Genomic DNA, 24,989 nt, shown 5'->3' with positions numbered 1-24,989 from the left:
AAATTTTCTAAGCCTCAGTTTACTCTTCTGTAAAATGGGACTAATAACAGAACCCTCTACAGAGAGTTGTGATCAGGCCACAGTGCCTGGAATACTACCCATGCTCAGTAAACTTTAGCCATTATTTTTATTTAAATAAACAACTTACAGCCAATGAGAATGGGAGAAGGTGGAGATCTGAGGGTAATGGCTGCCTCCTTGTTTTTTTTCTAGACCAACAATAGCCACGCCCTTTATTCTCTGGATGAAGCTTCTGCAGGTCCTCCTTAACCTCACCAATACTGACTACACAACGCTTAGCTTCAGCTGCACGTACCCTCTGGTGGTGAATGTCAGCCAGACTCACCCCTACCCAGTGGTCTCCTTCCCGTGAGTTCTTTTCTATCAGCTGCCTCTCGTATTGGTTGCTGTGGAGGCTCTCAAGTTCCCATTGCTACCTATAATCCAGGCAAAAGGATTCAGCACCCTCAGGATGTTGGCTCCCCGCCATGCCCACCCACCAGTCGTAGGGACCTCTTAGATTGAGACTCAGAGTATTCTCATGAAAGAAGAAGATGCTCTATAAAGTAATGCATTATGAGTTGTTTATGTAACTTACCTTGAGGTAGGATGGCTTGGATGGCTTCAAGGGTCCTAGGTCAGGGGATCTATGAGGTGGCCCCTCACTTTTTAGGAGGTCCAGGAGGAAGATTAGCAGATTTTCTCCTCCCCTCCCCTAGTTCTCTATGGCTACCAGTGCTCAGTGACATTGGGTGCAAGGCAGAAGGAGAATGATGCCCCTCCCTCTAGGGTTTTGTGGTAAGTGTCTCATTTCTGTCCCTCTCCAGATACATCACCATCTATTTTCCAGGCACTGGGGACACCACTGTCATCCTGAGCATCTTCACAGACCCCCAGCTCTCATCTCCACTTGAGAACAGACCAGCTCCCCTTGGCAAGCCTCTCTACGTGGTCCTCAGAGCCACAAGCAGTGATCCAGACAGATTTGCCCCGGTAGCCAATGAGGTCTTTGCCAGCTCGAGTCTCCAGGACAGGTGCTGTTAAGGCCAGGTACCACTTTGTGAAAGAGAGGTGAGTATCTGTTGGGCCCTGGTAACCTTCTTTCAATGCCAGACTAGCTCTTGGACTATAGCTTGTACTGGATGCTTTTGTACCCATGAGCACAGATTCTGTCATTCTTCTCTATATCCCTGGTACATTTAAATGCTGGGAAAAAATAAGTGCTGAGTGAATATTTGTTGAATAAATACAAGTATTATTATCATTCCCATTTTCAGATGAATAAATTAAGGCATAGGGAGATTATGGTCAGTCCAAGATTACAGCCAATTAATGACATTCATTCCTTTTATTCTTTCCTCAATTATTGAGGGCCTACAATGATAAAAAACAAAAATGAAACTAACATTTCCGGGTGATATACACTATGTAATAATTTTGACATTTACTCCATGCCAGGCATTGTTCAAATCACTTCACATGTATTAATACACTTAAGCCTCACAAAACACTGTATGGGATAGTGATGTTCTCATTCCTATTTTATAGATGGAGAAACTTCGGCTCAGTTCACATAACTGGTAAGTGACAAGACCCTGCTAAGTGTTGGGCCGAACCTTCACCCTCAACAGCTCATGGTCTAGGAGAAGAGCTGGGTTCATCAACATTAACAAGCCTTCATAAAGCACAGTGAATCATTCATTACCTCATTTATTCCTGAAAACAACCCTGTGGAGTGTTATATCCCCCACTTTACAGATTAGAGGGGATTGCAGAGGGTTCAGAGTTTAAATGACTAGTTTAAGGACATAGTGCTGGTCTACTCATGTTCCAGAGTCCAGATTCTGAAATATCACCAAATCCATCCTAGCATGCAATTCTTCCTTTGTCAGGAGAAAACAGAACCTAGTGATTAAGGGTATGGGTGGACACTGCAGCCAGGCTGCTACCTGAAGAAACTTGGGTAATCTTCTTAACCTCTCTGAGTCTCAGTGTCCTCATCTTTCAAAAGGAAAGGCACCATCAAGGGGGAAGCTAGAAAGGATTTATTGATGGTAAACTTGTGCCCTGGAATAAAAAACGCAGGGTTAAAAAGACTAAATGGGCTTTGGGAAGTACAAGAGACAGAGTTCAGAGAGGTGATTCCTTAATGCCCAGGAGAGGTAGCATCTGTGTGGACAGGTATCTAAGTGGGAAGGTAATTTGCTGTCCCTTAGGCTTTTACATTGGCTGTTTTCTCTTCCTGGAATCCTCAACTCCCTGATACTCATATGGAAAATTCTCATCTCCTTCAAGTCTTTGCTAAAATGTCCCCATTTCAATGAAGCCTACCCCATCCATGCTATTTAAAATTGCAACTATCCTCCACTAGATCCCTGTTTCTTTCTTCTATCTACTTATCATCTCCTACTATACACTATATTACATGAGATCATTTACTTTTCTTTATTGTTATTTATTGTCTGTCTCCTCTCACCCACAGAAGAATAGGACGTTTGGTCTATTTTGTTTGCTCACATTCCCTCATTTTCCCAAGTACCTAGAATGGAGCCTGTGTATCATAAGAATTTCTTTCTGCCTGAGGACTCTACACCATAGGCCTATCTAAGTATAATCCGTTATACTATAGTAAGGGGTTACATTTAGGTTATTGTTATCTCAAAAAAAGTCACCATGACAATAGCGTGGACAGTTGAGGCCATTGTGTCCAAATTCTTGAGCTTATAACTTTCTATGTCTACCAGACTTTGCCACCAGTAACAGGTTTCCTTTTTAAATTTGGAGCAGTTATTGCTAATACATGATCACTGATTAACTATGCCCAGGTTCTTGTACTAAAAAGACAGAGCCTTAGCAAAAATAAAGAAAAGAAAAATACAAGGTCATCTTGTCATGATTTACTACGACTACACCATCAAAATAATAATAGTGAGAAGTAAGAGGGGAAGGAGAAGAAAGGAAAACACTGGAGAGAAAAAATGTAAAAAGAAAAAAGGAAGAGAGAAAGAGAAAGAGAGGAAGCAAGGGAAGAAGGAGGAAAAAGAGAGAGAATTAAAAAGAGAAAGAAAGAAAAAGAGAGAGCGAAAAAGAAAGATAAAATTATTGTCGTTCTCCTAGGATTGACGTGAGGATGAAATGAAATAACGCATGTAAATTCTCAGTACGAGACCCAACATCTACACCTACACAGGACAAACAAAAAAGGGGAATCAGTGTTTGCGGGGAGCTCCTAACAGTGGGTGACGCCGCCTCTCCCCACAGCTGCCCAGTCAGTAACCCCGGCTGCTCTGGGGCCTGCGGGCCAATGGGGCCTCTCTGGAGGTGACTCTGGCCTTCAACCTGTTCCGCTTCTCGACCAGCTCTATCTGCACGGCCGAGTGACCCTGTGCGACAAGTGGGCGGGACGCCCGTGTCAGCCAGTGAGTGGGGCAGCCCTGGGCTCCCGGCAGCCTGCGCAGCCTCTGCCTGGCGGCACTGGGTGGCGCGCTGGGGAGCGGGACTCCCAGTGGAGCCCTCTTCCTGGGGGCGGGACTAAGGAGGAGCCTGAAGGATGGCCGTGTTGGGGATTGGTCTATCCTGCCGGGGGCGGGGATGAGGGCGGGGCCGAGGGCAGGTCGGGGACCTGAGGATTGAACTAAAGGACAGGATTTTCGTGGACTCCCTGGGTTTACCTGGGGGGTCTCAGGCAAAGGCCTGTCCAGGCTGAGGCAGGGAAGGACCTCGCTACCCTTCTGCTGTGTCCACGCAGACCTGTAGTCAGAAGAGTCCGCCTGGGGTGAATCGAGCTTGGGAGATGTCAGTTTGGAAGGGCCTGGAGAGCGACGCCGGCTGGAAGGTGTTCGGGCCCATCCGATTTAGTGGTAACTGGACCATTTGGGGGTCTCCCTGACTCCTCTTCTAGATCCTCCCATTGATCTCCTCCGAGATCCCGACCCTTCACTGAGCTCCCTCCTACCTAGTATCCATAGACTCCTTCTTCAATTCAACCCAAGCCCATATCCTCCTCGGCTCCTTCTTTGCTCTGGAGTGGTCTCCTCCCTTCACCCAGTCCCAGAGGGACTTCTCTCCTCCCATTCTCATCTTTCCTGCCACACCAGATCACTCTTCTCCCAGTCTGTTTGTCTCTGTGCCAGCCTGCTTTTGTAAATTCTCTTGTTTGTCTGAACAGTCTCTCCCTTCTTTCTATCTTGTGACAACATTCCAAAGCTCCGATCCTCACAGGAAAGCTTATCTTCTTCGTAAGACTGTTCTTATTACAGGCAGAAGGTTCATCATCACATCTTTCTGAGTCCCTGCTTCAACAAGGGGTCACCTTTTGCCCAATCTTGAAATGATGGCAGTGTGCTGGCCTTGTAATTTCAGAATGCCTCCTTCAGATGTCTTTCTTCCTTTGTGGTTTCAGAGCCCAGTGCCTCCAGCAGCAGGACTTTGGCAGGTTGGTACACAGGGATGGCTGTGAGGAAATTCTGAGGTTGCATTAGGGTCTGGGGGTGCACACTGGCTTCTGGCAGGTGCTGGTCTTGGATCCTGTCTGCTCAACAATATGTGACCTGGGAGAAGTCAGTTACCCTAAGGCTTAGCTTCCTCGGCAGTATATGGCAGAGTTGTCATTGTGAGGTTGTTGCTTGGTTGTCATAGTCAGAGTTTTATCCTTCATCAGAACCTGAGGCTATCCAGAGATGATTTAGAATAGGGGTTGAAATTTCAAGAGATAAGTCTAGGAAGGCAACAAGTTGGGGGATCGAGTGAGGCCCACAATGATCTAGAGAATTCATCTCTGTATCTCCATGCATCTCAACCCCTAGTCTAACAGAAGGACTGGCACAGTCCCAGGAAATCTTTGTTGAAAGAATGAATGATTTTCTAAATAATCCTCAAAGTGGAGTATCTAAGACTAAAAACGTTTCTCAGGCTCTCAAAGCCACCTAATCCAGTTGTATAATCATTTCTTTCTTTCCTGCAGGAGCCTGGATGGCCAGGTTTCTTGTGATGGTGATAGGCTGGATGCTGGGGTAAAATCCTGCACAGACACTTCCCCAACTCTAACTCTTAGCCTTTAGTTTAGTTGTCTGAGGCAAGAGTGGGGTGGAGGAAGATTGATAGAGAGGCATGTCTGTCCTCTTGTTAGGGACCAGAGAGGTTGGGGGTGAAGGTGGAATCCATGTGTGACCCAACTACTGTCTGGTAAGGAATGTGGCCCCTGAGCCTTAGGCAGTGCTTCCTCATCCCACCTTCCCTTCTCATCTCTGGAACTCTTCCAAGGGTGGGATCAGGCAGCTCAGTATGGTAGAGGGTAGGGCAGAGGATATGGCCAAATAAATAGTAGGTAATTTTCCTTCTTTGTCTGACTCCTTTTCTGTATTTTGGGACCACAAAGCTTCAAGGCCTCATGAGGAATGAGGGGTGTGTGTGTGTGTGTGTGTGTGTGTGTGTGTGTGTGTGTACATATGAGAAGTCACTCTTCTCTATGGGTCTCAGTTCTGCCATTTATAAAATAAAAGACTTTGATCAAATGATTTCTGCTTCAACATGGGGACTCTATTGCTCTCATACCAGGGAAAGTTCTTGGGCCTTGGCCACCTGGTTCCAAGTCTTCTTTCTTCTGCAAAATGGGCAAGAGCATTCAATTTCAGAATTAGGATTAAATGGATCCATATAATATTCTGACCATTAATTATTTCCAACCTCATTAACTCCCCCTTCCTAATAGAAGGTGGATACAGGCAGCAATGTGCTATCATTTATTCATTCAAAAACAGGTTGGAATCTACTATGTTGGGCCCTGGGGATTCAACAGTACACAAGATACAGGCTTTGACCTTACAGAGAGGAGAGTTGAGTGCAGGAAGCAAGTGAAGTGGACTGGGAAGCAGGACAGGCTTTAGAAGCTGACAGAGGTGGCACTTTCACAAAATCACAAGAAGGCCCTGTACCTCTTTTGTTTTTTCACTTTTGAAATACTACTTTGATTGATATCTATGATAATTTTAGAGATTAATTTCTTCAGAAAATATATTGTTACAAGCAACAAAATAACAATTAAACTTAACAATCTTAACATTTCATTTGCAACAACTTTTCTTATCATTTAATGGTTTAACAGCTCCAGAAAAAAATTCAGTTAAATGATCAACCCATATTATTTTTTCATGTACATAAAAATCACAGATTTATTAAATCACTACAATTAATGACATTTCATTGGGAATTCATATTGACTTTATATTTCTGGAGTAGACCATTTAAATATCTCTGTTAACAAAAACATTAACACTTGCCCCTATTTATATCCTAAAGGATAAGAGCAAAATATTATTGACTATATTATGCTTAAGTTTCTCAAAAAGAAAACACGATGAAACAAAATTAACAGGGAAGCTATTGATTTTAAACTTTTCTTAGTTGACCACATTAAAGAAGTCTCTATGCTGTGTCACAATAGGTGCTTATAAAATAATCCACCTGACAACACTAAATGCATGTGAAAGTAGCTCTAACTACATGATTACAAAGATGCAGTTACTTTCTCTCTTTCTTTGATTAAATTGGGGTGGGACCAACTCTAGTCCTTTTTCAGTCATGTCAGATGATAGTTCCATTGATTTTTTATTGAATATGCAAATTTTAAAATAATAAAGTAATTGAAGATTGACTACCTCATAACTAAAAATTGTGAATATTCTCTGAAATTAGAACCAAAAGTCTTTGTTAAAATATCAACGAGGAATCATTCACATTTGAAAATTGGTACCATGATAATGGAGTTGCTTTTAAAATATAGATACCCATTGGAGACAACTGTACAAATGTACTCTTTGCCAATTGTAAATTTAAATCTCTTAAAACACTTCCACTGTTTCCACTCTGGTTTCTCTTCCATTCTCCACATCAGCTCTTCAAATCTTCCTCATTCTTCTCAGTCCTCTACATGCCCCGTTCCCTCCCTCCTTACAGATGCTTTTCACCACAGAAATAGAAGCCATCAAGTTGGTGTGCCCACCACCCTACTTCTTATCTACCAGTCCACAAATTTATTCACTTAGACACCTATCCTTACCATTTATATTTTAATAAAAGCTTCTGGTCTTAATTTCAGAGAATACTCCCTATATTTATCTGCCATATCCTACCCAGGTTCATTATCTATTAAATCTGCTATTTTCTGCCTTCTGTATTCTTACCTTAAAAGGTTATAAGAGAGGGCGAGTGATAAAGCTTTGGAGCACATACCCAGAGCCCTTCCTCTAGAGTGAATTTGATCCTGTAATTAACTCTTTAAGTCTGGTTCTTCGATCACACTTCTTTTTCCTTCTAGTTTTATTGGTTATAACTCACATACAGCACTGTATAAGTTTAAGGTATACAGTATAACGCTCTGACTTACATCCCTCCTGAAATGATTATCATAATGAGTTTAGTGAACATCCATCATCTCATATAGATGCAAAATTAAATAGAAAAAATTTTTTCCTTGTGATGAGAACTCAGGATTTACTCTTAACTTTCATATATAAAATACAGCAGTGTTAATTATATTTACCACAATGTTTCATACAATTTTTTAATGCCTCTCCCTCCCAAGACAGGTTTCCAGTACCTACAATTTTACTATTCGATAGGGTTGTTCCTCCTTTTAAAGAATTTTCAGTCTGATTCTTCAAGTATATATTAATGCAAATGAACTTAGTTCCTTTTTCTAGGGACCGAGCTTGAGTAGGGAGGTAAGCCTGATTCCTTCCTCTTCTACCTGAGTCCTGGTCAGACTGACCACTGAGTCTAACCCAGACAAAGTCCTGACCCTGACAAGGCAGTGAACCTGGCCACAGCCTAACTCCTGGTCACAACATGACCCGCTGCTTCAGGTGGGAGTACTGATAAGTGGTGGGAAATGAGAGAATGGGCAGGTTGAGTGGGATCCCCGAATCATTTGCTCTGGCTACTAGCTTCTCCATCTCCAAAGGCCCAAGCAAGCCACTCCAGGCCCTGGGGAGCAGGGCTCCGCCCAGAGACGAGACCCGCCAAAGGGCAGAGAAGACCGCCGAGAGAGGCGACGGCGTCATGCGCAGAGAGATCCGTCCTGTCTCCGCGCCCAGGGCAGCGTGCAGGGGCGGGACACCGGCGCGGCCCGACTCCTGATTGGTCGAAAGCGGGCTGAAAGGGGCGGGGCCGCGGCGGTGCGCGCTCTGAGGCGCGCGGCCTGGCGGGTGTGTAACGGCCGTTAGGCGAGCCAAGGGAGCGAACCGCCGCCCGCGGCTGACGTACCTGGCCGTAGTTGGTGTCCCTGAGTGAGGGATTTCGCCTCTCGCTTTCAGGCTCACGTAAGTCCTCCTCCCTTCGGGGGCCCCCGTCGGACTGACAGACCCTGTCTCCTCCAGCGGAGCCTGAGGCGCGCTAGACCTACCTCCGTGGGGAGGGTGGGGGAGCCGCGGGAGAGAGAAGCGCATGCGCAGAGCGACTGAGCGGTTCCCCTTGGGTCTCTGACTGCCCCGGCTTTCTAGAATAATGCCCTCCACACCCCACACACCCTCCAGGGCTCGGTCGCCTCCCTGCCCTCTTCGGCTTGCTCTCTCGCCGTCACTCCACCGCAGTTGCAGGACCGCTAAAAGACGGGCCATGTGCCGGTCCCCGGGGGCGCGGCAGGAGGCGAGTTCCTCACCCTCCGGGAGCGCACAGTCCCGGGAGAGGAGTAGATGTCCGGCGGGTGATTGCTCGGCCAGCACTCAGTAGCGCCGGGTGGACGAGTACAGGGAGCGCAGAACAGAACGACGGAGTCTGAGGGGGCGGGGAGCCCTCCCCGTGGAAGTGAAGTTTGAGCCGAAATTTGGAGAATGAATAGAGAACCAAGGTTGGGGGACAGAGAACACTCGTGAAGGCTCTAGGCTGGAGTTTCTGGGCCGGCGCGCTTTTGCTTTCCACGGGATATTTGACAGGGTCTGGAGACATTTTTGATTCTCACAACTCAGAGATTGTTCCTGGCATCAGGTGGGCAGAAGTTAGGGGTGCTCCTAAACAGCCCACAGTGTACAGGACAGTCCCGCATCAAAGACTTATCCGACCTCCAGTGTCAGGAGTACTGAGATTAGGGTACCCTGCTATAGACAAAGAGGAGCTGGTTCTTTGGATGAACGGAAAGTTTAGTGTGTTAAAGCTTATTTATGTAATAGAGGGTATTACAGCACTAAACTTAACAGCACAATAAACCGGGAGGATGAGAACCCTGTTTGTCTTTTACACCAGTCTGTTTCCACCACGTGGCGCAGAGCCAGGCAGATAGTAGGCACTCAGTAAATTTTACTTAAGGAATTGAGTACTGTGTGCTAGGGAGGAAGGAGTGTTACAAGGACGATTAAGATAACCATGCCTCATTACTTGCCCTTGGGCCCTGTCTGTTTTATAGTGATCTGGCGGTGGTGTGTGTCTCAGGCTTGTTCTTTGTAAAGGCAACATCTTGGCAAGGATTTGGCTTCTTTTTCTTTAGGTCTGGTTTAATAAATGATCAATGCGATGAAAATAATGTGATAGTGTGAGATTCTTAATGTGTCTGTGTCAGCTGTCTGTGTATCCCTTCAAATCCTCTCCTATCTTGATGTGGTTCTCTCTACAACTGCCAGGTGTGTTCCACACTAAGATTATAATTCTTCAAGGGGAGAAATATAACAGTCAAAATTTAATTCTTGGGTAGCAACTTGGCAAATAGAGCCTGGGTGGTGACCAAGGGCAAAGTAAAGAAATTATATGAGCTGCCCCTGCTCCTAACTGCTTTGGAGCTTGCAGCTCTGGCTATGTCTGAGGCAGAAACTACAACTTGTGGCACCTTAGTAACTTCCTTTATTTATTCTGTCATACACAGACAGAATACTGACTATACTATAATATTAGAGCACAGTCCTGACTTTGAAACTTCTTCCTAACTGTACAGCCTTCACCTCTAATCCTTTATTTTGTCATCCATAAAATGAGAGTAATACTAGTAACTATCTCATAGGTTTGATGTAAGCATTAGACATAAGACTGTAGACATAAGATACTGTAGAGTCTTTAGCTCAGTGCTTGATGGGTCGTGAGGACAGGCATACCTCGGAGATATTGCAGGTAGGGTTCCAGACCACCGCAATAAATTAAATATTGCAAAAAGTGAGCCACACAATTTTTTGGTTTCCCCATGCTTATTGAAGTCTTGTTTACACTATACTGTAATCTATTAAGTATACAATAGCATTCTGTCTTTTTAAAATGTATGTGCCTTAAATAAAAAATATTGCTAAAACATGCTAACCATCATCTGCACCTCCAATCTTTTTGCTAATGGGGATCCTGCTGATGACTGAAGATTGGGGTGGCTGTGGCAATTTCTTAAAATAAGATAGCAGTTAAGTTTGCTGCATCAGTTGCCTCTTCCTTTCATGAATGATTTTTCTGTAACATGAAGTGCTGTTTGATAGTATTTTCCCCACAGTGAAACTTCTTTCAAAATTGGAATCTATCCTCAAACCCTGCTGCTGCTTTACCAATTAAGTTTATGTAATATTCTAAGTCCTTTGTTGGCATTTCAGCAGTCTTGACAACATCTTCACTAGGAACCACTTTCTGTGTTTATCCACAAGAAGCAACTCCTCATCTGTTAGCTTTATCATGAGTTCGCAGCAATTCAGTCACATCTTCAGACTCCGCTTCTAATTCTAGTCCTGTTGCTATTTCCACCACATCTATAGTTACAATGGTAATATCAAAGATCACTGATCACAGATCACCGTAACGTATTTAAGAATGATTTTTAAAAAGTTTGTAATATTTTGAGAATTACCAAAATGTGACACAGACATGAAGTGAGCAAATGATGTTGGAAAAAATGGCACCCATAGACTTGCTTGATGCAGGGTTGCCACAAATCTTCAAGTTGTAAAAAATGCAGTAAAAAGATGTATGCTTGTGCTGAATACATGTTAAATTTGTTGAATGAATGAATAGTTCTGTAATTTAAAGGGCTTTGAAAATAGAAACTATCAATGTTGGGTGCTTTTTTTTTTCTTTCTGCCTCCGTTCGTTCTTACCTTTTTGGCTGTATAACTGGCTATTTGTGTTTCCTCTTATACATTCATTTCTCTCACTTTTATCTCACAAAGTCTGTCTCCTTCAAATGGTCCTAAAAATTTCCACCAGTAGCCCATCTACTTCTGAAAATTGTAGGAAGAAATTCAGAGTTATTTATTCTGTAGTTTTTCTCCTTGTGGGAGTTTTTTTTTTTAATTGAGATATAAGTCATTACCGTAAAATTCAATTTTACATGTATACAACTCAGAAGTTTTAGTATATTCAAAAGCTTGGCAACCATCATCACTATGTAATCTCAGAAAATTTTGATTACCCTGGCAAGAAACCCCATACCATTAGCAGTCACTCCCCATATCCCCCCTCCCCACACTCCTCTTAGTCCCTAGCAACCACTAATCTACTGTCTGTATGGATTTGCCAATTCTGGACATTTCATATAAATGGAATCATACAACATATAGCCTTTTGTGTTTGGCTTCTTTCACTTGGCCTAATATTTTCATTGTTCTTCCATGTTGTAGCATGTATCAGTATTTCATTCCTTTTTGTTGCCTAATAATACTCCGTTGTGCATTTATACCACATTTTATTTATCCATCAGCTAATGGACATTTAAGTTCTTTCTACTTTTTGGTTACTATAAATAATACTGCTATATACATTCATGTACAAGATTTTGTGTTGACATATGTTTTTATTTCTCTTGAATATATACCTAGGAGTGGAATTCCTGAGTCATAGGGTAACTCCATGTTTAACTGAGAGTTCTTTTGTCATTCTATTTTCAGCTTCTCTGAATTTGGTAAGGTCTCAGAATCAGTAGACCTTCCATTTTGTTTTTTTTTTTAAAGAAAGGGGTGAAAAAAAGTGTTTTGATATTGACTATTTGATATCACTAGTAGGTAGGTAATCCTGTGTTACCATTACAACATCAACTGATACTAGCCATAAATAGAAGCGTTTTTTGTTGTTGTTGTTGTTGTTGTTGTTGTTGTTGTTGTTGTTGTTTTAACTGAACAAAGCTTCTCTTACCCAGTATGTGGAGATCTGGGATTTTAGGGGATGATACAATTTCTGTTGTAGATGCAATGAGGGTTTGGGTTGTTGTTACTAAGAGAAAACCGTAGAGGTCAGTAAAGCACATTAGAGAAATAGTGCTATATAGCTTTTTTTTTCTTTTCCAGAGTTAAATTTCACCTCGAAGAGTTGTATTCTGTGGATAGGGTTTGTTCCAAACTTCTGGGGCTCTTATCAATTCAAAGTTTCTAGGAGAGGGTATAGCTCAGGGGTAGAGTGTGTGCCTAGCATGCACATGGTCCTGGGTTCAATCCTCAGTACCTCCACATAAATAAATAAATAAAAACCTAATTACCTCCCCCCAAAACAAATTAAAAATAAAAATACAAAGTTGCTAAATTCATACTTTATCTTCCAGGGACCATACTTTGTCACTTTTTAATTCATATAAACTGCCAAGTATAATAAAACTATTAATTAAGCACTTAATATGTGTCAGACACTGTTGTAAGTTAATTCTAAATGAATTAGAATGAATTAGGTCCTATCTTTATCCTTGTTTTTATATGAAGGAACTGAGGCACAGAGATATTAAGAAATTTAATTTGCCCAAGGTTACACAGCTAATAAATTAAGTCTTCAAACCCAAACTGTCTGATCAAGAGTCAATACTCTGAACCACTTCTATGTACTTCCTTTCAAAGTGCTGTGCATATATAAGATATTATTATTATTTGCTATTATTGATTACAATTAAAGGTTTTGTTTACACAGATAGTAATCAGACTTCTGAATTCTCAGAATCTACCATTAGAGTAAATATAAATGTTTTAAGGAATGGGGAAATGAGAAGAAAACCTCATGTTCCTATCTGAGGATTGGGATTCTGCTTATGACCAAGAATTCTGTTCATCTTTGTGCATCATATGGCTAGCTTTCATCACTGGAGGAATTGGGGAATTCATTTTATGTTATTTGTAGTTGAAGCTGTAATATTTCACTCTTGGTTTGGTTATTTAGTTCTATTTCCATCCCACCCTTTCATCCTGTTTCCCTGGGTAAGAAGATCCATGGCATTATTTATTAATTAAAAGTAACACTATTTTTAATTTTTGCAACAGTTGGAGGGATTCTAGGACCCTATGGGATCAGTATTGGGAATCTCTTTGGTTCTAGGTTTTCTCTTCTTGCTTTAGGAAGAGAAGTGGGATGGAGTATTGAGTTGCTTTGCCTTAAAAATTCTTAGGAGTAAAACATGTGGAATAACACTTGAATACTCTGTGTTTTTGAGAGTTTCAGTTGAATGGGAACAAGTTACAGGGAATTAAAAAATAGTGGAAAGATCTAACTGGTTCCTTCATTCTACAGCTGGCTCAAATAACTGTTAATGGCCATGCAGGAGAAATACCCAAGTGAAAGGATCTCTCATGCCACCTCACCAGGTGAGTAGTCAAAGTTTTCCAGGTTAAATTCTGACCTTTGCTCATTTATTTTATAACAGAAATGTCATGTAAGAGAAATACTGAGCAAACAGGCATTCACTGAAATGCTGATACTAAAAGAACAAAAATGACATGGGACTACATTGAATGGAAAAATAGTTCTTTCCAAGAAAACAACTATTTATCTCTGGTCTTACATGGCTTCCAACAAAGACCACGTGATTGCTTGGGAGGGGAGGACACATAAAGGATTGGAACAAAATGACTTTGGGACATAGTTCTATTTGAAATCAGAAAAACACAGCATAAATTACTGTGTTCTGTGTTGTCTTTGTAAGTCCTGTGGGTGGGTCAGTCATCTGCTAGCCCACAAAGATTGGAATTCTTCTTGGATGCCAGCAGTCTGACTTGTATTGTCACTAGAGACTCAGTAATTTATTTCTAGAATGGATTTACAGGATTTTGAAAGCTCAGTAGATATCCTAAGTTGATATATTAAAAGTGTGTGTATATATTATATATAGAGAGAAAAACATATACATGCATACATACACTCAATAGACAATATAAGTACATATGGTATATTCAGATAGGAAGTAGCATTTTAGAAAAATAACTTGAATTCTGGGGTATTTATGAAGAAAGGGTACATTTTATTGAACTGAAGGTCTGTTTTATTTAACTTCAAAATCCCACCGTGCCTCATAGTAGACATTTAGTAGATATTTGTTATGTTCTCCTTGGCACATTACCTTGCATATAGTAAGCACTTTGACAAGCGTTTGTTGAATAAATTCAAGATTCGTTCAGCAAATATTTATTGAACATCTGCTATGTGCCACGCACTGTCTAGGGCTGAATTGTCCAATTTCTTATGATAATTATGTGTGTAATGCAAGTTTTTGGAATGTAGCAGTTCCTAACAAACTCACTGCTTTTCTGATGGCTTTGTTTTCAATAGTCTCTCATTAGATTAATAATGGTCTTAATATATGATGAGGATGCTGCTAATAGGACATGTGACATAACACAAAAAAATTTCAGCTTTCAAACTTGAATTTTGAAATTATCACAAGTCTCTATAACTATACCAAAACATATTTTTATTTTACTATGTATCTCTTTTAGAATTGATGTTTGGAGTGGGTAGATAGAAAAGTGGTAGTGGTGAAGAATGGAAGATTAGTAGTAGAAACAGGGAGTGGTTTCCAGTGGAGGCCAGGAACATGGTAGTAGAGGCCCTCAATCGATTTTCACTATTTCAAAAGACCTGACAGATTGTACACTGACTAAAGAGATAATGCCATATAGACTCACCAAGAGGTCAAATTTCTTTGCTTCTGGATAGAATTCTACTAATTTAGTATAGCAATACTGGCTAGTCCTATGCTGATAAGAAGGTCTCATTTTTGGCTAGTTTCCTTTTAAAGATTGTTACAGATTACTGCATGTGTAAAGATTCTTTGAAATAAGGCAGTCCACTGACACCCAAAGAATAAAAGGACTTTTAAGGGAAAGTGAGGTTGTCTTCAGTAGGAAGAAGAAGAAAGGGTAGCCAAAGAAAGGAGCAGAAATAGAAGAAAGTAGGTTCAAAAGATGGGAGAAGCACTAAATTCGGAAGAAGGGAGGGAATAAGTTGAAGTGTTCAAATATCACTTGATTCCCACTAGATCATGGAGTCTACAGAACCATAGTTCCTAATCTCAACTCAAACTCTGATACTTTAAATGGATATGTAACTGCCATTACCTGTTTGTTTGTTTATATGGATCATCAGGTAAAGTTTAGAAAAACTATAATGATTTTAAAAAAATAATTTGAATTTAAGTCTTTGCTAGTATGTTAGTAAATCAAGTATTTATTGAACACTTCCTGTCTACTAGCCCTAAAACAGCAAACTAATAAAGTCAAATAAATCTTTTCTCAGTCTTGTTTCATTTTACCTGCTCAGAAATTTTAGTAGTTTCTTTGCATTGCCCCCTAAAATTCTTCAGATTGACTTATAAGACTCACCTTGATCTGGATTCACCCTGCCCATGAGAGTACCGTGATTCAGTCAGATAATGGTTTTCAAGAGGGAACTGGAATACCTATTACCCTGTGGAGCATTTGGAAACATACGGGGTATTTTCAGCTTTCACAGTGATGGTGTGATGTAGTGGGTTTTATTGGCATTAGTGGTTGGGGATAAGGAATGCTAAGCCATCCAGTAGCATATAGACTATACACTGAAGAATCATCATGCCCAGAATGCCACAAGCACCTGTTGAGAAACCCTGTAAGAGCAAAGAATATGGGTATTGGAATCAGAACAACCTGGGTTCAAATCTCACCTCTTTTCTCTGTAAAATAGGGGTAATAATTCTTTTTAGTAAGTATGTAAATGAGATCATGTAAAGTGCTGTGGCTTCTAGATTTCAAAGAATGAAGTTGCTATCAACTATTACTGTCCTAGTACCCCTGGATTCTTGGTAGGTCTTATTTTTGTCTTTGAATATTCTTACCTCTTGTGCTATTTCCATTTAAAATTAACTAATTCGGAGAATGGCTATAGCTCAATGGTAGAGCGCATGCCTTGTATGCACAAGGTCCTGGGTTCACTCCCCAGAACCTCTGTTAAATTTTTAAATAATGAAGTAACATTTTTTAAAAAAATTAACCAATTCAGAGTAGCTGAAATAGGCACAGAAAGAAAGAAAGGAGTGGGGTACCACTATTCTCTCACAGGTTTGAGTGAATTTTTATGAACAGTCTTGTCGAGTTACATGAGCTGGTTCACACTAAAGGTAGGAAACTCCACATTTCAGGTTCCAGTGTGATTCAGAAGGGCAGTTCCATGGGGACTGAATGGCAGACCCCGGTTATCTCGGAGGCCTTTCGGAGCCGCTTCAGCCGCTGTTCAAGTGTAGCTGACAGTGGGGACACAGCCATTGGCACATCGTGCTCAGACATTGCGGAGGGTAAGTTTGGACTAATGATATGATTACCAATATGTGTTGTCATTTTCAAATTGTGTTCCAAGTATACTGTTATTTCCAGAATATTCATATAAGGAGGGAAGGTATAGTTCATTGGTAGATTGCATGCTTAGCATGCACAAGGACCTGGGTTCTATCACCAGTCCCTCTATTAAATAAAATAATCAATAAATCAATCAATCAAATCACCTCCCCTCAAAAAGCAAAATAAAAAAACCCCAGAATATTCATATAAGTAAGTCCATTCAGTCAAGGAGTTTGCTCGATTCTTCTTACCTTGTGCTTCTCACAGCTGTTCCCTTCCTCTCAACTTTTCCTGTTTGTCTTATCTGAAACAACTTTCTAATAGGTTTCTTGGCCTTAAGTCTTTCCCTCTCCTGCCAGATTAATCTTTGTTAAAGCCTGATTCCATAGTTTCCTTTTCCTGCAAATCCTCGATTGTTTCTATTACTTGGAAAATGAAAGTCAGAGGCCTCAGTTCTGTGATCTGGCCCTATCCCATCCACCCATTCAGATATATTTCTTACTGTCACCAGGTCTTAACTATGCTATGAAAGCACAGAACTTTTTTTTTTAACCTGAGCTCCTTCCTTTGTGTGGTTTCCATCTCTTCTTGCCCCTGCCAGCTATGCTGATCTTATTTTTCATGATTTAGTGAAGTGTCTGACAAGACTTTTCCCATCCATTCCTCCCATTACTGATCTTCCTTTTTGCAATCTTATATCTTTGTTTTTTTTCTGCCACTTGTTTTTGCACTTGAATTAAGTAATAACTGTCAGGGAGTACTTTACAAGAGTTTGTTTTTTTTTTTTCATTTAGATGGTGGATTCCTAAGGAACAGAAAACTTATTGATAATAATTACTCTTTATCAAATACTTTATGATGGATACTGTACTAAATTTTTTCTACATTTTTTATTAATACCTTTGAGAACTCTATGAAATATTTTATTTACATTCTGTAGATGAGAAAGCTGAATTTCAAAGTGATTAAATGAGTTGATTAAAGTTACAAAACTAGTTACCTTGGTATTTTATCAGATGTCGTACCCACTCGGATGGCTATAATCAAAAATAATAATAAGTGTTGGTGAGAATGTAGAGAAACTGGAACCTTTATACATTGCTGGTGGGAATGTAAAATGTTGCAGCTTTGGAAAGCAGTTTGGCAGTTCCTTAAAAGGTTAAACATGGAGTTGCCTTATGACTCAACAAATCTACTTCTAGGTATATGTAAAAAAATGATGAAAACATACATCCAGACAAAAACTTGTACATGAATGTTTATAGCAGCATTATTCAAAATAGCCAAAAAATGGAAACAACCCAGTGTCTATTAGTTGACAAATAGAGGAGTAAAATGCGGTATATCCATATGATAGACTATTATTCAACAATAAAAAGAAATGAAGTACTAATACACCCACAAAATGGATGAGCTTTAAAAACATTTATGCTTCCCTACAAGTAAAAGTCCAGGACTGGATAGCTTCACTGGGAAATTCTACCAGATATACAAAGAAGAACTCATACCAGTCCTTCTCAAACTCTTCCAGAAGATTGAAAAGGAGAGAATACTCCCAAACTCATTCTGTGAAGCCACCATCACCCTGATACCAAAACCAGGCAAAGACTCCACCAAAAAAGAGAATTACAGACCAATATCACTTATGAATATAGATGCAAAAAACCTTACCAATATATTAGCAAATAGAATCCAACAGCACATAAAAAGATTATACATCATGATCAAGTGGGGTTCATCCCAGGGACACAAGGGTGGCTCAACAAGCACAAATCAATCAGTGTAATACATCACATCGACAAGAGAAAGGACAAAAACCACATGATCATCTCAATAGATGCAGACAAAGCATTTGAGGAAATTCAACACCCATTTATGATTAAAAACTGTCACCAAAGTGGGTATAGAGGGAACATATCTCAACATAATAAAAGCTATATGTGACAAACCTACAGCCAGCATGGTACTCAACGGTGAAAAACTCAAAAGCTTCCCACTAAAATCTGGGACAAGACAAGGCTGCCCACTATCACCACTCCTATTCAACATAGTCTTGGAAGTCCTAGCCACAGCAAACAGGCAAGAGAGAAATAAAAGGGATCCAAATTGGAAAAGAAGAGGTAAAAGTGTCACTATATGCAGATGACTTGATACTATATTTAGAAAACCCTACAAGGTCCACACAAAAACTACTAGAAATAATTGAAGAATTCAGCAAGGTAGCGGGTTACAAGACTAATGTTCAAAAATCAGTTGCATTTCTTTACACTAACGATGAATCAACAGAAAAAGAAAGTAAAGAAACAATCCCCTTTAAAATAGCACCCAAAGTAATAAAATACCTAGGAGTAAATCTAACCAAGGAGGTGAAAGACTTATACATGGAAAACTATAAAACACAGATTAAGGAAATTAAAGAAGACTTTAAAAAAAATGAAAGATATCCCATGCTCCTGGATTGGAAGAATGAATATTGTTAAAATGGTCATACTGCCCAAGGCAATCTACTGATTTAATGCAATCTCTATCAAATTACCCAGGACATATTTCACAGAACTAGAACAAATAAAATTTATATGGAATCACAAAAGAGCTAGAATTGCCAAAGCATTACTGAAGAAAAAGAAAGAGGCTGGAGTAATAACTCCCAGACTTCAGACAATACTATAGAGCTACAGTAATCAAAACAGCATGGTATTGGTATAAAAACAGACATATGGACCAATGGAACAGAATAAAGAGCCCAGAAATGAACCCACAAACTTTTGGTCAACTAATCTTCGACAAAGGAGGCAAGAATATACAGTGGAATAAAGACAGTCTTTTCAGCAAATGGTGTTGGGAAAACTGGACAGCAGCATGTAAATCAGTGAAGCTAGAACACTCCCTTATACCATACACAAAAACAAACTCAAAATGGATCAAAGACTTAAACATAAGACAAGATATAGTAAACCTCCCAGAAGAAAATATAGGCAAAACATTATCTGACATACATCTCAAAAATGTTCTCCTAGAACAGTCTACTCAAGCAATAGAAATAAAAGCAAGGATAAACAAATGGGACCTAATTAAACTTACAAGCTTCTGCACAGCAAAGGAAACCATAAATAAAACAAAACGACAACCTACAGAATGGGAGAAAATTTTTGCAAATGAAACCAACAAAGGCTTGATCTCTGGAATATATAAGCAGCTCGTATGACTTAATAAGAAAAAAATAAACAACCCAATCCAAAAATGGACAGAAGACCTAAACAAGCAATTCTCCAAGGAAGCAAAACAAATGATCAATAGGCACGTGAAAAAATGTTCAATATCACTAATTATCAGAGAAATGCAAATCAAAACTACAATGAGGAATCACCTCACAGCAGTCAGAATGACTGTCCACAAACGACAAATGCTGGAGAGGCTGTGGAGAAAAGGGAACCCTCCTACACTGCTGGTGGGAATGCAGGTTGGTGCAACCACTGTGTAAAACAGTACGGAGGTTCCTCAAAATACTAGGAATAGACTTATCATATGACCCAGTAATCCTGCTCCTGGGCATCTATCCAGAAGGAACCCTACTTCAAAAAGACACCTGCACCCCAGTGTTCATAGCAGCACTATTTACAATAGCCAAGACATGGAAACAGCCTAAATGTCCATCGACAGATGACTGGATAAAGAAGATGTGGTGTATTTATACAATGGAATACTATTCAGCCATAAAAACCAACAACATAACGCCATTTGCAGCAACATGGATGTTCCTGGAGAATGTCATTCTAAGTGAAGTAAGCCAGAAAGAGAAAGAAGAATATCATATGAGATCGCTCATATGTGGAATCTAAAAAAAGAAAAAAAAAGAACATAAATACAAAACAGAAACAGACTCATAGACATAGAATACAAACTTGTGGTTGCCAAGGGGGCGGGGGGTGGGAAGGGACAAACTGGGATTTCAAAATGTAGAATAGATAAACAAGATTATACTGTAAAGCACAGGGAAATATATACAAGATCTTGTGGTAGCTCACATTGAAAAAAAATGTGGCAGTGAATATATGTATGTTTATGTATAACTGAAAAATTGTGCTCTATGCTGGAATTTGACACAACATTGTAAAATGACTATAACTCAATAAAAAATGTTTTTAAAAAACTAAAAAAATAAAACCTTAAAAAATTTTTATGCTAAGTAAAAAAAGCCAGGCACAAAAGACCACACATATATATTATATGACTTCACTTGTATGAAATGTCCAAAATAGGCTGATCTGTATAGAGACAGAAAGTAGATTTGGTGTTTGCCTAAGACTAGGGAAGTTAGAGGATATAGAGCATGACTACTAAAGGGTTAAATGGTTTCTTTTGGAGATGATGAAAATGTTCTAAAATTGATTGTATTGATGGTTACACAACTCTGTGAATATACTAAAAACCATTAAATTGTACATTTTGAGTGGGTAAAAATTGTATGGTATATGAATTTTATCTCAGGAAGGCTGTTTAAAAAAAGAATAGAAATGTTTGGAAAAAATAAAAGGAGAATGAAAAGGAACAAAACAAAGCAACAGTGTCTACTACTAGTACTGACTCAGACACCTGGCATTAAATTTTAATACTTTAATAGCTGCGTGTTTATGGGCACAATGTTCAGTAAATATTGAGTAGAATTGAATCTTAGATTTCAAGGTAGCTAAGACTTTAAAAATCACTTAATCTAGTTCCTTTTTGCAGATGAGTTACAAAAATTCCCCAAGGGGTTAAGTAACTTTCCTCATGTCATACAACTAACCAGAGTCAGGTCTCCGAACTGTAGTGTTCTTTCCATCACTTGTGTAATCAAAAGTGTTACTGTCGATGTAGTTGTGACTTGTTAAGTTTGTGTCTACATGTGCAGTCATGGGACTTTTTTCATTTTGACTAAATAATAGGCCTTTTTAAAATCAAACAATGGTCTGGATTTTTCCCCCTGTTGAATTGACTGGCTGTATTTCATTCAGTCAAATTGTTGCACAGATTGTGTGTGACTCTGTGTACTTTTTATTCCTATGGAGAATATTTCCATAGCATTCTTTTTAAATTGTAGCCTTGACATAGTGGCCAAAGCCATTGGTCTGTAAGTTGTTTAAAAAGAATCTAAGGTGTCTTTTCTGCTATGTTTGTTATATACCATGGTCTTAGTCTTATTTATGAATCTAGCTTGGTTTATTTGGAGCCCAGCAGATAAGAACACATATGACTGGTATAAAATATAGTCCATAGTTGCATCTTTAAATTGAACAGGATTTCGATTCCATCCTTCGCTAGTATTCTCAAGGGAGAAGATAGAGATGGGTACTGGAGAGTTCAGACGGCATTCGGCTTTTTGCTGAAGACTGAAACAGTCACTGGCTTAATTCAGACTATCATACTTCCATAAGCCAGTAAAATATGTAGGCAGAAGTGACCACAATTCACAATAGCTTAATCTATCCCTTACAAAGAAAGGAGGGTAGCTAGAAAGAATAAGTTGCTTTTGGGAGTGAGGGTGGAGGTTGGAGAGGAGGGCGTGTGGTTGAGGAGAGGAGAGATTTAGAAATATATCCTTGAAGTGCCAAAAACCTAATGATTTTGGGAACTGTAAACTTCTCTAGATAAAAATCACATATCCTGTACAATAAATTCGGAAAGCCTTTGAAAATTGTAAAAGATAATGGCCCTTTTGAAAATGTGTGTTGCTCTTTTGTTTCAGAATGTTCTAAAACACAAACCAGACTTAAAGTGTAATGTAACTTGATATTTTATAGCAGTTTGTCAGAATGATGCAGTTTTCTTAATATAAATAGATAAACACAATAGAAAAGTGACAAAGACTTCACTTTATTCTATCATCCAGTCACACTCAGTAGAAAATTAGAAAAACCATGTTCTCTTGGGCAGTTGGTACCTTTCTTCCTGGCTTTGATTTTGGCAATACTGCTTTGGGGATTATGGAATCAAAGCTGAATTTATTGAGTCCTGAGAAAGTGGTGCTATGGTTGGAGAATGGAAAGTGTTGCTAAATTCATCACAGTAGCCTTTCTATACCACAGTCTTACTGTCCTCTGTTCCATAATTATATTTCGGGAATGTGGACCCTTGGTGAAAGCCAATATTATGGTGTCATTATGGAAGATTTCAAGTAGGGAGTTTATAGTCTTAGAAGTCTTCATTACCATCAGTCTATCTTAACAACTCTGTTGGCTAGTTCTATACTTACATTTTGGGACATCAAAAATGATGTTCTTTGACTCTGAAATGTCCTTCTTTCTTGGTGTTGAGAAGCTGATGCATGTTATCAAAAAATCACTAGTGGTTTTGTTTGTTGTTTGTTTTTAGTATGGCCTTTTATATATCTCCAAGATCATCTGAGTAGAGGAAATTAAATACTCTGCATATATTATAAGGGATAATTTGGCTTGCCCATGTTTTTAAAGAGCTGCTTACAGACCCATGTGAGAAGATAACTGATTATACTCATATAGTTCTGGGAAAGTTTAGTGTCTGTCCCCATTAGCCGAGTGTTATGTGTTAGTTGGTGAAAAATAAAAAAAGAAACAAATTGAGGTCTGCCCTTCTTCATGGTAGACGTGTTTGGTTTGGAAAAAATACTGGAGATAGTTGAAAAAGGAAGACATTTATATTCCTTGTTCCCTTTAGTCAGTTTTCTGCCTGCTGAAAGTAACAGGTATGTTTCCTCATATTCCTGTCTTGTTGTTTGCTTGCAGCCCACTGCCCCACGGTATACTGTGACCTTGTCCTCTTTAGAGTAGCACTTTGAAAGTTATAAATATGTAGAAATGTGAACCTTCTGTGGGCTAATCAGAGAGTTGTCTCCCAAGACTAGGCAGGAGCTAAAGGAAACAAATCCAGTCTAAAGGAAAAGTGAAAAAACCACAGTTGTATACAACCGAAAGGAAAAGTAAAAGGCAAAATGTAAAAATAGAGGATTTCAGTGTTTACCCACTTGAGACTGCTCACTGTGCTAGAGTGAAACCTGAGAGTTACTAAGAATAACTTCACATATCCCAGCAGTCAAATCTGGTGTGTGGGAGAGAGAACAGAATCCTGATTCAGATGCTGTGCTCCCTGCCCTGGATACAGAGCAGCACCATCCAGTTCGCCTTATTCTTCGGATAGTTTAGAGTCATTGCTCTCCTTCACTGGGGAGCTTTTGGTGGTCACAGAGGATTCTGGCAGCCCTTGGAAAGGACATTTTTATTAGACTGGATTATAGCTTAGAGTTGCCCAGCTCTTAGAAGAGTAGGACCTAATCCATTTCCCTTAAGTAAGTGATTTTTTTTTTAAAGTTCAGTTTTTAGCTTTGTTGACTGGCAAGATTTTTTATTCAAATACAAAGGACAGTGTAGGTTAAAAGTGAAGCCGGTATTGCCTTTTGTTGGTTTGCCTTGTGAATGGCATTTGAGATCTTAGAACACACGTCTCCCAGTTAGGCTGCCGTGTTTTTCTGTCTGATACTTGTGATGACAGTGCCCTCTCTGCCTGGTCTCAGGACAGGCAGAGAATGTCTGGCATACAGCCAAACTCAAGAAAACTTGCTGCTTCAGTTTTGACTTATGGAAAACTATTCTCTCCACAGATTTTTGCAGCTCAAGTAGCAGCCCTTCTTTCCAGCCCATCAAAAGCCACGTAACCATTCCAACAGCCCATGTGATGCCTTCTACTTTGGGGACCTCTCCTGCCAAGCCAAATTCTTCTGCTGGACCCTCTTCTTCCAAACTTCCTTTGTCAGGGTTGGCTGAAAGTGTGGGGATGACAAGAAATGGAGACCTCGGTGCAATGAAACGTTCTCCAGGCCTGTCTAGAGATTTCATGTATCTTTGTGGTGCTGCCGGAGAAAATGGAGTTGAGCAGTCCTGGTTTCCAGCAGTGGGCCATGAAAGAGAAGAAGAGGTGAGGAAGTTTGATATTCCCAATATGGAATCCACCCTCAATCAGTCAGCAATGATGGAGACACTTTATTCAGATCCCCACTACCAAGTCTACTTCCACAACCCAAGAACTGACACAAATAAGGAGCTATACAAAGTGTTGCCTGAGACCAAGAAGGCACCAGGCAGTGGAGCAGTGTGTGAGCGGAATGGACCGCACTCCAGCAGCAGTGGGGTTCTCCCTTTGGGACTCCAGCCTGCTCCTGGGCTCTCCAAGCTTCTGCCCTCTCAGGTGTGGCAGCCGAATCCTGACCCTTGGCATCCCCGAGAGCGATCTTGTGAGCTCAGCACTTGTCGACAGCAGCTGGAGTTGATCCGTTTACAGATGGAACAAATGCAGGTAGAGGCCCTTTCCTTGGACTTTGCAGCTTCTGTTCTGAACTTAGAACTGTATGAGTTTTGTCCTGTAAGTTTTGACTCTAAAGAAAACATTTGTCAGGGAGGACGTTTATAGATAGAAAATGAAGTCTTATGAATGCCATCAAATCTGTTGGTGGTCTAATTAAACACG

The 24,989-nt window shown here is 40.0% G+C and overlaps 1 protein-coding gene across 1 annotated transcript in view; it reads left to right on the top strand.

Annotated features, from left to right (window-relative positions):
• Positions 1–8,179: 8,179 nt before the first annotated feature.
• The window catches only part of CEP85 (centrosomal protein 85), a 30,154-nt gene continuing 13,344 nt past the window's right edge, over positions 8,180–24,989 (top strand). The window contains exons 1-4 of the mRNA XM_006196811.4: positions 8,180–8,318; positions 13,438–13,511; positions 16,319–16,471; positions 24,127–24,818. Of these exons, the coding sequence (XP_006196873.1) occupies positions 13,457–13,511; positions 16,319–16,471; positions 24,127–24,818 (900 nt within the window). The 5' untranslated portion in view covers positions 8,180–8,318; positions 13,438–13,456. The remainder of the gene's footprint in view (positions 8,319–13,437; positions 13,512–16,318; positions 16,472–24,126; positions 24,819–24,989) is intronic.

The sequence above is a fragment of the Vicugna pacos genome, chromosome 13 (genome assembly GCF_048564905.1).
Source record: "Vicugna pacos chromosome 13, VicPac4, whole genome shotgun sequence".
In the NCBI taxonomy this organism is placed as follows: domain Eukaryota; kingdom Metazoa; phylum Chordata; class Mammalia; order Artiodactyla; family Camelidae; genus Vicugna; species Vicugna pacos.
This window is presented reverse-complemented; position numbering and strand designations above follow the sequence as displayed.